This window comes from Sardina pilchardus, chromosome 2, assembly GCF_963854185.1.
Source record: "Sardina pilchardus chromosome 2, fSarPil1.1, whole genome shotgun sequence".
NCBI classification, from domain to species: Eukaryota; Metazoa; Chordata; class Actinopteri; order Clupeiformes; family Clupeidae; genus Sardina; species Sardina pilchardus.
The window spans coordinates 22,795,828-22,808,181 of record NC_084995.1 but is presented as its reverse complement, the minus strand read 5'-3'; the positions used below and the strand labels follow the sequence as shown (position 1 = coordinate 22,808,181).

General features: G+C 48.8%; 1 protein-coding gene across 1 annotated transcript in view; it reads right to left on the bottom strand.

Moving 5' to 3' along the window:
• LOC134098617 (piezo-type mechanosensitive ion channel component 2) overlaps positions 1-12,354 on the bottom strand; it is a 77,277-nt gene that overhangs the window by 48,718 nt on the left and 16,205 nt on the right. Inside the window, exons 5-10 of the mRNA XM_062551660.1 lie at positions 10,106-10,271; positions 7,590-7,857; positions 6,824-7,037; positions 2,762-2,924; positions 926-1,054; positions 146-184 (exon numbers count right to left, since the gene is read on the bottom strand). Coding sequence (XP_062407644.1) covers positions 146-184; positions 926-1,054; positions 2,762-2,924; positions 6,824-7,037; positions 7,590-7,857; positions 10,106-10,271 — 979 coding nt within the window. The remainder of the gene's footprint in view (positions 1-145; positions 185-925; positions 1,055-2,761; positions 2,925-6,823; positions 7,038-7,589; positions 7,858-10,105; positions 10,272-12,354) is intronic.

The following is a 12,354-nucleotide window of genomic DNA, read 5'->3' as shown; positions in this document are numbered from 1 at the left end:
GCATGTGTGTAAGTGTGCACACTTGGTGCAGTGAGCGTGTGTGTGCAAGGGTGCACACTTGGTGCAGTGATCAGGGAAAAGCTCTCAGGTGGCCATTAGACAGGTGAAAGGGCAGTCTATTGATTAGTGCATACGAGAGGCTAACCTCAGAGGTGCTGTAGCCATCCTGTGTGGTGGAGAGTAGCTGTTGGAGAAGAGAAAGAAGAGTGAGAGAGTGCGAGAGACGGAGAGAGAGAGAGAGAGAGAGAGAGAGAGAGAGAGAGAGAGAGATGGGCAGGATAGGGGAGGAGGAAAAAGAGCAAACAAGGCAAGGTGAGGTGATGAATGAGGGGAGGAGGCAGAAGGCCCTGCCCCTGTTGAGCGGCGCAGACAAGGCAGGAACAAAGCAGACAGGCACTATTCAGTTAACTCTGGCCATTAGTCACCTACACCGTGGGGAATAAAAGCTTTTAACTGTGAAGGGGAGAGAGAGAGAGAGACAGACAGAGAGAGAGAGAGAGAGAGAGAGAGAGAGAGAGAGAGAGAGAGAGAGAGAGAGAGAGAGAGAGAGAGAGAGAGAGAGAGAGAGAGAGAGAGAGAGAGGTGGGTGGGGGGGTGGAGGGAGGTCAAGATTGCAAAGCCCACTCCCTCTGCAGTTATGGGAACACAGCCACGGCTAACTGGACACTAGCCAGAGTGCAGCGGCCAGGAATTACTCTGTGAGTGTATTTCTATGAGTGTACAGGAGGCCATTTTCAGTCCCGTTCAGCCCCACTGGCCAGCATGCAGCAGAAGTCTTTTAGTAGCACCAGCTGGCCTACAGTACAGCAGGCTTTAGCTTTGAGCAGGAAACACTAAAGAAACTACGCATTCCATTTGAACAAATATTAGCAACTAATGTATCTGTATTTCCCACATGACCTTAGTGAACCCCGTTTTGTCTCACGTTTCTCTCATCTGTGCGCTGGTGCGCCTTCCACCACTGTTGCCTCTTGTGCTCCGCAGTGTGGCCACTGCTGTTGCCCACGGCGACATCCTCCTCGTTCTCCTCCAGCTCTTCCTCGTCCTCATCCTCCTGGAGAATAAGGAAGCAGTCAGATGTGAGATTGCAACCGCCCAGTTCAAGCAGCAAGAAAGTCATACTCTACCGGTGCTCGGGAGCATTTACGAAATCAATGTATTAAGAGGCGATTATGTGGTAGTAAAGAAGTTATGATGGGGTCTTCGACACATTAAACAGACTGCAAGACTGCTTCTATCAGCAGGACAAGGCAGCGCTTTAACTGTTTTCATCCAATCGTTAATTTGTCACAGCGTTTTTAGTATCAATCATGGCCCCTGGTGAGGTCACTGTGCCTGTCGCCAGCCACAGATTTACACGGCTATCATACCTCGTTATTGACCCGCTTTCAATACGCCACGCAGAGGGAGGCATCACAACAGGGCGGTCGATAACGCATACACACCAAATCTGTAAGGAGTGGACATTGATCCACGTCCCTGTAAAAGCCCTACACTGCCCTACGCTAGAAATGCTGACTATCAGAGGATAGAGACCAGAGAGAGAGAGAGAGAGAGAGAGAGAGAGGAGGGGGAGGGGGGGCAGAGAGAGAGAGCGAGAGAAAGTGAGGTCCTGATGATCGACCTTGGTGTCCAGAAGGCACAGAGGTTAACAAAGGCTTTACTATCGCTACAATCATTGACAAGGTCATTTCAATCAAGGCCCTCGGCGTGAAAGCTTCATAAAGGATTTACTGGCGATCATATTATTTACAAGGCCATGTCCAATCAAGGCCTAGGGCGTGAATGCTCCCCCAAGCTGACTTCATAATAAAGTGACCCCTTGACCTCAGGGACCATGTGTAGGTGCTTTTAAAAATGTATTTTAATTAAGGCGCAATCTACACAGACTGTTTATCGAGCATTTTGTCAGCTGACGATTGGACGACTGCAGTCGATAGCGGAGTTAACCAGATATTACTTGAGGAGGTGTAAACGCATGTCGTGTTCCCCTGATGCTGGAGACATACAGTATGCATGTGTGTATTTGTACACCACCTAACCCAGAGGTGGGACAGCCACATCAAAACTCACTGCAGAGGGGAAGGAGCAGTCAGACATACTGTACGTAGGAGATCAAGGAGTATCAGTTTCATCCAGATGTAAAAGTAATCATGTCTCAGGCATGTGTTTGATTTCAGGGATGTGATGAAATAAAACAATGCCTCTTCAAAAAGATATTAAAGAGGAGGACTTCAGACACCTTTGTATACTGTATGCATATGCACGTTGCAGTATGAGCAATAATGTGTCCCACTTTTCCACTTGGAGAGTAAGTGTATTGAAAAAGCATTGGTGAGAGGGCACAGAAAACATCCCTGCTCCCTTCTCACCCCCAACACAGCTCAGCTGTGCAGCACTGGGTGGGTGAGGGCTGAAAAAGCACACACCACTATCAGTGAGATTCACACAGATAAACCCGTCAACACGTCCCTCTCCTTGACACGGTATTGAGCGTAGTGTTGCTGTTTTTTTTACGGCTGCAGATTTCCGTAGATATCTCCTGTGCTGTGCTGTGCTGTGCTGTGCTGTGCTGTGCTGTGCTGTGGTGTGCTGTGTTGTGCTGTGCTGTGCTGTGTGCTGTGCTGTGCTGTGCTGTGCTGTGCTGTGCTGTGCTGTGCTGTGCTGTGCTGTGCTGTGCTGTGCTGTGCTGTGTTGTGCTGTGCTGCGCTGTGCTGTGCTGTGCTGTGCTGTGCTGCGCTGTGGCGGGCGGTGCCTTTACCAGGGGCTCCTGCAGCCACAGGCGGATGAGTGTGGCCAGCGTGTAGTACAGCACCAGGAGCATGATGGGGTTGACGAAGTGGTGCCACTCCAGCGTGGGGTTCACCACGAACCTCCAGGTGGAGGAGCAGTCAGTCTGGATGACAGGAGAGATGCCGAACACACTGCATAAACACAAACACAAACACAAACACAAACACAAAAAGAGGGACACCTAGAGTTAGAGCAATGTCTTTACATGACATTACAGTGAAATCAATTATATATCTCAGAACAAATGGCTGGTAGCTCTAGTTTAAAAAAACGTTTATCCATGGTATCTAAATGTATTTTCACAATATCGAGTGCTCTTATAATATAAGAAAGAAGTTAATCCAGGCACTCCAAATACGGTGACGACAAGGAAGGTACATGGATACTTCCTCGCTATCATCGTAATTGGAGTGTCTGGATTAACATGATTTATATATCTGTTTGACTGTAACCCAGATAGACAAAGCGCGCTGACAGTCAGCAGATTGAATTTACTTATGAAACAAACCAATCAGTCAATACAGTTAGACAGACGACATCAGTTAATGTGTGGAGCACATCAACAGCACACGTTCATTGGTATTAGTATAAAGCTACTCAACTAAACCGCTAGCTCCCCACCATACTGCATATCAATGTAGTAATGAATCTGTCGGTTGACTATAACTCGTGGGTGTCTGTTTAGTTCAGTACAGGACGCCTGTCTGACCCCACACCAGCCTACTGCATGTTTCGGAATCAGCCCTGTTGGCTTTCCACTGCGCATTCTCCACCCACTTAACAAGCCACTTCCTGAATGGGCTTTTCCTGCACCTGGGCATGGCCAGGTCACATGACCTGTTTCCATTGTGCGTGTCGGGCAGGAAGTGGAGAGGGGGGGGGGGGGGGGGGGGGGATGGGGCGTCTGTCACCAGGCCCTGTTCATGCGGAGGCTGCCCCCAAGGCCAGGCGTCTGTCAGCAGGCACAATTAGGCCACGCTCACCTCTCCATCCACACAGACACCCGCGCAAACACGGCAGGCTCCAGCATGGGGACGCTGATCCATCATCAGCACGGCGCAGTGTTAATGTAATGCCAGAGAATGACGCCGGAGCACCCAGCCATCCAAATGGCTGGATTACGTCTAGGAGTAGAAGCATCTAGAAGCTTCTGGAAATCAGAACTAACCAATGCAGGTAAGTTTAGTATTCCATACACATGATTGTCGCAAAGTCAAAACAACCTACTGTAAGTACTGTACATTTGAATGTGTAGAGGCACAGATATCTCTCTTCGCGTTGTTTAAATGAAGCGCAAAGTTGCACAAATGACTTCTCTTGTCATATATAAAATTAAAGGTCTAACAGTTTTTGCTTCCGCAAGTTGCAACAGTGCTCTGCTGAGCCCCAATAACTTATTATGCTTGTGTTGTTGCCCTCGCAGTCTCAGTAACCCCTACAGCCAGCGGGTTGCTCCTCGGTCCGTCGGAGGGGCAGAGATGGAGCGGAACAGCCCCACAGCGAGAGGGTTCATCTCAGGCAGGGCTATACATAGCCGTAATGACACCGCGCCTGAATTAGAGTCCCTAAAATCAATAGGAGTCAAGGACAGAGATGCAGAGGCGCAGACAAACAGCCGTCAGGACACAGCGCATCAGGAGCAGGCCGGAGGAGGAGGAGGAGGAGGAGGAGGAGGATCATCGTCGCCTGACAGCTGTACTGCTGGAGCGTGACCAACTGTGTTCCACAGGAGACGAGGAGCCACGCTAGCCTGGTCCTACCATACTCTCGCACATTCATAATGTACAGAGAGTCTGGCCACTCTCCACTGCCAAGCGTGAACTTCCTTGAATGCGGATACTCTGTTGATGTTTAAAACGGTTGGATCTGCCCAGAGCCACTCAGATCTGCCATAACCAATCACTAACGTTTGGTCGTGACGGGACATGGTCAAACTAGGGCACAACCTCAACGTCATCGTTCTCAGCTACTCCCTCTGTTATCTGATTGGACCGGCACATTGTTGTCTTGAGAAAACCCGTGAAAATACCGCAGACCCAGACTCTCTGTACATTATGAATGTAGGAGAGCATGTTAGGACCAGGCGAGAGCCACGCTAACAAGCCTCTCTCAGCTCTCACACGCTACTACCACATGGCCACGCTGCAGATGCACATCACGTCGGGTCACACAGTAGCTGTGTTGAACTGAAGATGAGCCGTCACAGACAGACCACCGTATGCCTACATTTAAGAGAAAGATGAGTGACCACCTGACCTCAAGGACCACCAAATGACATACGGACTTGAGTCAGGTCACCACACAGACCACTAAACCAGCATGTTCCAGTGGAGAGGAATGACCACATCACCCCATTAAGGAAGACCACTACTGACCATGTTTCACTTCAACCATGCATACATGGCCCCAGAGACAATCAGAGAGAGGAGCGACCACATGTCATCACACAGACAAGAAGCACAATTCTGTTATGCCTCCATCCCCACCACCACCCCCACCCCCACCCACGCACACACACACACACACACACACACACACACACACACACACACACACACACACACACACACACACACACACACACACACACACACACACAGTTTCAGAAGCCTGAGGTTGCTCTTGCCCTCAAAGACCCAAAGCAAAAGCTCAGGACCCGCCTGATTGCGGTAAACCTGCAGCGCGACACCCCCCTGTGCCGGAAACCAGGCCTCCTCCTGGCTCGGCGTGTCTGGCCACAGACTGTGCGGAGCTTCAGATCTCCAGAGCGGAGCTGTGCGGAGACGAGCAGAGCAGGCGGGGGGGAGGGAGGGAGGCTGGTTGATGGTGGTGAGGGTCGTAAACGTGGGGGAGGAGGGGAAAGGGCACGCACATGAAACACGCCTCTGTTTGTTGCTACTGTTGCTGCTGTTGTTATTGGCAGCCCAGGTCGTTTTACAGCACATTTCACCACAGGCCCACACACACAGATACAGCCACACACAAAGATGAGGGGGGGGGGGGGGGGGAGTTAAGACATACACACACATACACACACACACACACACACACACACACACACACACCCATCCTGAATACCCACAACTGTATAAACACAAACACAATAAAAAGCATTGATGCACGCGCACATACACACACACACACACACACACACACACACACACACACAACCACACAACCACATTACTTTTCACATTAACTAAGATTACCACACTAACAAAGCCGGACACAAACACACACACACACACTCTCTCCTAACAAACCACCACATTCCAGCCACACAATCAACTTCAAGCTGCTCTCACTCTCTCCCCCTCCTGAATAATTTAGTGTGACAGTATTGATTAAAGGAGAAGAATTTAAAAACAGGATTACGCTGAAATAAACCCAAACACTTTAGCTCCTGTGAAGTAGTGCTGTGAAGTAATCAATGGGCGGAGTGGTTTGTGGTGGTGCTGGCCCCTGACCAGTTAACTTCCCGGCCCACACAGATGGACAAATGGCGTCTGCGTTGTGGCCCTCTAACGCAATCTGGACGATGATACCAAATCTGGCACCAGCCTCAAAAATATCTCGCTATTCGTCGACTTAAGGCAGTACCATTCAAAATAATGTACTATTTTAGACAGTAACGTCTACATAAAAACGGGGCTTGAAGTAATTAAACATCTTTATTATATAATAACTCTAGAAGTTGTGCATGGCAGAAAAATGAACTCATAAATGCCATATGCCAAAAGCAAATCATATAACTCGTGTTTGGTGGAGCAGCAGTCATTTCACTGCCTGACAATTGGTCAGCCCCAGTTTGATTCCTGACCCCACATCTGCGAGTCCACGGGACTGTGGATAAATGTGTCTGCTAAAAACCAGTCAACTTTAACTTTTTAACTTCACTCAAATAAATGCTCTCTCTCTCTCTTTCTCTCTCTCTCTCTCTCTCACACATACACACACACACACACACACACACACACACACACTCATGGATTTCAAGCATCACAGTGTCTAGACAGGCATGGACCCTGACCTGACGACAGTGTCGTTGTGTGAGAAGCTCTCCTGGATGAACTGGAACTGGTAGAGGTAGAGCACCACGATGTGTCCGGCGCTGAAGATGGCCATGAGCACGCACAGGCAGCTGAACAGCAGCGTGTCGAAGGTCCGGCACAGTGACCACCACGTGCACAGGCCCAGGAACACCAGGAAGTACGTCAGGGATGTCACCGACGGGAGCATGATGCCTGCGGCGGAACATGACGGAGAAAGGGAGCGACAGAAGGGGTGGGATGAGAGGAAAAGAAAGGGCGTGAGGTAGAGAGAAAAATATAGAGATGCTAAATTATGACATGCTGCAATATAAACTTGTCTTCATCCCTTAACCTCAAAACAGCATAATTATACTGTATACTGTGCAATATACATGTAGGCATATGATCATATACCATGCAATCTATATGTATGTTTGTAAATTAGATTGTAGTCTTTATCATAAAGGGCCCTCACTTATTTAGTGGGCAAAGTCTGTCAGCAAGCTAAGTTGTTGTGCATGAAATACAACTATCGTGTAACATGTGGAGGCATTGGGCTGACTCATCAATGTTGCACTTCCATGTTTTGGTCATGATGTTAAACTAGCAAACTGATTTTGTTCTAGTTGTTAAATGAGCTTTATCTAGACTTAAGACTTTGCACTTTTCACTTTGCTCTTTGCCCATCATTCAAATGATGCCCCCGTGATGCATAGAGTATATTGGCATATTGCTGATGTCATAATCAGTAGTCATGACGCTGACCTGTGAGACCCAATAGGATGGTGACCACCACCTTCCCCGCAGTGGTGATCAGGTTGCCGATGATCTCTTTGACTTTGGACGCCACGCCAGCGACGTGACGCAAGATCTTCATCTTGGTGCTCTCCTCCACCTCCTCTTCCTCTTCTTCGTCATCCTCCTCTTCAAACAGCATGTCTTCCTCGTCCTCAGCCTCGTCTTCGGCATCAAAGTCCTCGTCAAACAGGATGTTGTCATCCAGGTCCACTTTCTCGGCATCTTTCTCATCATCCTAGATTCAGAAAGAGTCACAAAAGATAGTCACAAATAATCCGATCCAGCACACACACAGACACACCTACCGCAAACGCACACACGCACACAAATTAAGTCTTTCCAATTTCCTGAGGAATGTACCAGGCACAGGTATATTCTGAAGGCTTATTTAGACTGATGTTATGAAACACAACTGCAATAATAAGGGAAGCTTGCCAAAGCTTTGGGGCCGGGGAAGAGCTGTCCAAGGTGCTGAAACCTCTCAAGTAGCAGCAGAGCTCTCTTTTTAATGGGGATTGTTAACCATGCAGTAGGGCTGTTGAGTCAGAGGCATTTTTAAAGGGGATAGCTTATTCTGAGGAGTGTGCAGGACAGCTGGACTGGAAAGAGAGAGCCTGCCTGCCCGCCCGCCTGCCCGCCGGCTTGGGCTGTAAAGAATTTCATTCTGAGCAAAAGTCTGGACATAAACAGTCCTGCTTTTCCCGTTAATCTCTAAATTCTAAACAGGCTTGCAAGATTTCTGTCACATCAGCACACTGATTCAGGGGCAGACTTGAACCAGACCCAAAAAACAATACGCATGCCTTTTAAAACAGCCGCAGACCCTTAGACATGTCTGTCACGTACACCGACCGCCCACCGCACAGACAGATATAAAAACGTTCCCCTCTGCACGACTCTGAGTGGAGACGGCTGGCTGTCAGTGGCACAGATGAGTTACCATCTGCTGGAGTGCCAGCGCTGGGGCTCCTGGGAGATGGCAACGGGCACAGCGGACAAAGCGGGCACATGGCGGGCAAGCGGCGGACCTGGTTTTAATCAACGCCGAGACACACGGAGACAGACGGGTGCCAAGGAGCGGAGGCAGACTGGCACAATACCCACGGGTGCCACACGGGCACTCAAACAGGCCGGATACTTACGCTGAGAGAGAGAGAGAGAGAGAGAGAGAGAAAGTGAGAGAGAGACAGAAAGAAAGAGTGAGAGAGAACGTGAGTGAAGGAGAGAGAAAGAGAGTGAGAGACCCACGAGAGAGAGAGAGAAAGAAAGACAGAGAGCGAGAGAGCAGAAATATGCAACATGACCACAGAGGGTGTAAAAGAGAAAGACAGCTAAGACAGAGAGCTGGGGGGTATCACAACCCCTGAAAAACGCAGGACCTTGCGTTCACAGAGACGGAGAGCGCGCGCGCGCGCGAGAGAGAGAGAGAGAGAGAGAGAGAGAGAGAGAGAGAGAGAGAGAGAGAGAGAGAGAGAGAGAGAGAGGTACCACAACCGCTTGAAGAACGCAGGACCTTGCGTTCAAAGAGACAGAGAGTGAGAGAGAGAGAGAGAGAGAGAGAGAGAGAGAGAGAGAGCCCGAGAGAGAGAGAGAGGTACCACAATCCCTTGAAGAACGCAGGACCTCGTGTTCACCCCCAAAAACCGTTTGAAATGACGCCGTGGAATGCCCCTGGTGGAAATCTGACTCTTGCCTCTTTTCTCTTCTGCCAGTTAACTTTCATAAGCCTGACTGAGTCCAGCCACATCATTGGCATGGCATGCCTGTGCCCTGCACTCTTTTATGGACTTCATAAACGCTCTGATGTAACGCTCATGGAGGACTATCTTTACTTTAACAGGGACTCAGCAGGGCCCTAATTGTCTCACTCTCCCAGCGTCAGTGTTTACTGGGGGATCCGGGGTAACACAAACGTCCATTTACGACGGCAAAACGAGAGATTTACTGTGACCGCAGTACATCCTCTGATTCATTAGCGCCCGGTCCAGCTAGTTAAAAAGTGCCGAAAAATCAAAACACGGCGAAAAATATTCGCCTCTCTGAAGATGAAAAGATCTCTCTGTTTGAATCGGTGGGTATGTGGGTTTCTGTGGCTATATGGTGTGTGCTTGTTTGTTTGTTTGTTTATTGTTGTTTGTATGTATGTTTAAGCATAAAGTGAGTGGAAATGACTGGGATATTTTGTATAGTGTGTGCGTGGGTGTGTGTGTATATGTATGTGTGTGTGTGTGTGTGTGTGTGTGTGTGTGTGGTTGTGTGTGTGCATGCGTGCGTGTGTGTGTGTCGGCGCATGTGTGTGTGTGTGTGTGTGTGTGTGTGTGCATGCATGTATGTGTGTGTGAGTGTTTGTGTGTGTGTGTGCGTGTGTGTGTGTGTGCATGTGTGCATATGTGTGTGTGTGTGTGTGTGTGTGTGTGTGTGTGTGTGTGCACAAGTCCATGTGTATGTGTGCATGTGTGTGTGCATGTGTGTATGCTCCATACCATCTCCTCGGGCTCAAACTCGGTGTTGTCCTGGGCCATCCCTTCAGCCGGTCTCTTCTGCATCAGACTCCGCTGGCACAGCATCCAGGTGCCCAGCCCCGCCATGAACATGCCAATGTCCGGGATGAACACTCGGATGCCATTGCCCCCGTCTGCGCCGATCACGCTGCGGGCAAAGGTCAGAGGTTAAAGGTCAAATGACATCACAGAACGCCAGAAGTACATTCTGTGAAACGCTGGGACTATGGAGCCAGTATTGTGTCAGGCCTATGGCAGCAAGTTCTGTATCTGCAGCGGCACATTTCTGCCAGACGGACTTGAGGACTTCAGCCAGGAAAATCTTAGGGCCTCGTGGAAATTAATCTAAGGTTAGTCATGCCTCTGCCGATGAAAAATAATGAAAGATGAGACGCATGTTTGTCTCACAAGGATCAAATGAATCACAGTGAACGGAACTGAACTGAACTGAACTGAATGGAACCTGCACCTCAACATGACACTGTGGTCCATCCATGCTGAGCAGTTTTTTTCATTTAAGGGACGCATGCATATTAAGTGCACATAGTTTAATGGACTTCACTCGAGATCATGTCCCTAGCAGAGAGTCCTGAAGGTGCTGACGTAGGCAGGGTCACGCTGGTGAAGCGCACCACAGCGATCTACTCGGGGTGAGTAATACACACCAGGACACAGGGGTGGAGCTGCACAGCACTGCTGTCTGTTTTGGAAAGTCTTTGACGTATAAATAGCGTGTGACACTTCAACCTTAACGAGAGTCCCGCCGCAACGGACACATTCAGATGAGCCTGGTCCTGCTCACAGAAGATGACACTTCATAAAAAAAGCAACTCTCTCCTTTGGCTGACTCTCTCTCTCTCTTTCTCTCTCTTTCTCTCTCTCTCTCTCTCTCTCTCTTTCTCTCTCTCTCTCTGTCCATCCTTCATTGTTTTTTTCCCACCACAGTGAAGTGATTGGGGCAATTATCAGCCAATAACCCAGCCGAAGGTGCCTCCGTGAAGCGTCTCATTACGGCCGCCATCTGCAGCCGGGAACGCGGGCCTGTTTCTGGGAAGGGCTGCTCCCGCCAGCCTTTTTCCAGCGAGCGCTCCTCCGCGCACATCTGTTGCATGCTACGATTCACAGGGTTTTATATGAATCCCCACCCAGGTCAATAAAATCAGACGGCCCTCGTTTTTTAGGAGCATAAATATTTCCAATTACAGCTCGCGTTAACTTCTGCTGAAGGCAAGGAGTGAGAGAACAACAGCTTGACACAACATACACTCTTTCTGTATCTCTCTGTTTCTCACTCTCTCTCTCTCTTCTCTCTCTCTCCCTTTCACTCTTTCCCTGTTTTTCAGCTTTGCAACAATGCAACAATACTAGCAAGAGCTTCCAAAACCATTCACAGTCAGAAAGATTCCACAATAATATTTTTAATTTGCGTGTGCTCAGTCCATGCACATATGGAATACGCTACGTTCTCATGGACAGCTTCAAAAACATACCGCTCATTACGCATTCAAACTGTTTTTAAGAAACACCAACTTCAAACATGTGTCAAGAACACTTGTGGGCCAAGAACTGGACATCTTAACAGCACGTATTGCAGAAACAGTGAGAAAACTATGGGAGAGAGTTTTTTTTACGATGACCTTAAACGACCTTCCAGGCTAACAACCAGGGTAGGAAGGAATTATCAAGTGCGTCTCCACAGGACATTTGCCAAACCGTAGAGTAAAGCTGCCAAGTCTGCTTTGGAGAAGACAGGTTCTTAATGAGGCCTGTAGCGAGAGGCTTCCAATAAGGACACATTTTACAGGGTCAGTTATTCAAGGATGAAGAGACACAGAATTGGACTACAGATCAATCTGACAAAGCCAACCTACCCCTGCTCTGTCCTGGCCTTGCAATGACTGACAGTCCTTTCAGGCTGTTAATGGCAGAGTTAAATATAAAAATGAATGGAGTTTATTTTGGGTATCTGAGGGGGATTTTCTTTTTTTACTGCATCCTGTTTCGTTTCCCCCCCAACCAAAGGGAAGTTTACCCCCACAAGCGCAGAGCGGCGAAGAGAGAGAGAGAGCTGAATCAAATTAAAGTGTTTACAATAAACAACCACTGTTGTCACGTTGCTTGTGCAAAAGTATTCAGCCAGGGCTGGGAAGGGGAGTGAGAATGAAATGCGTTTTTTGAAACACACACACACACACACACACACACAACACACATTTCCCCACCTCCTCCAG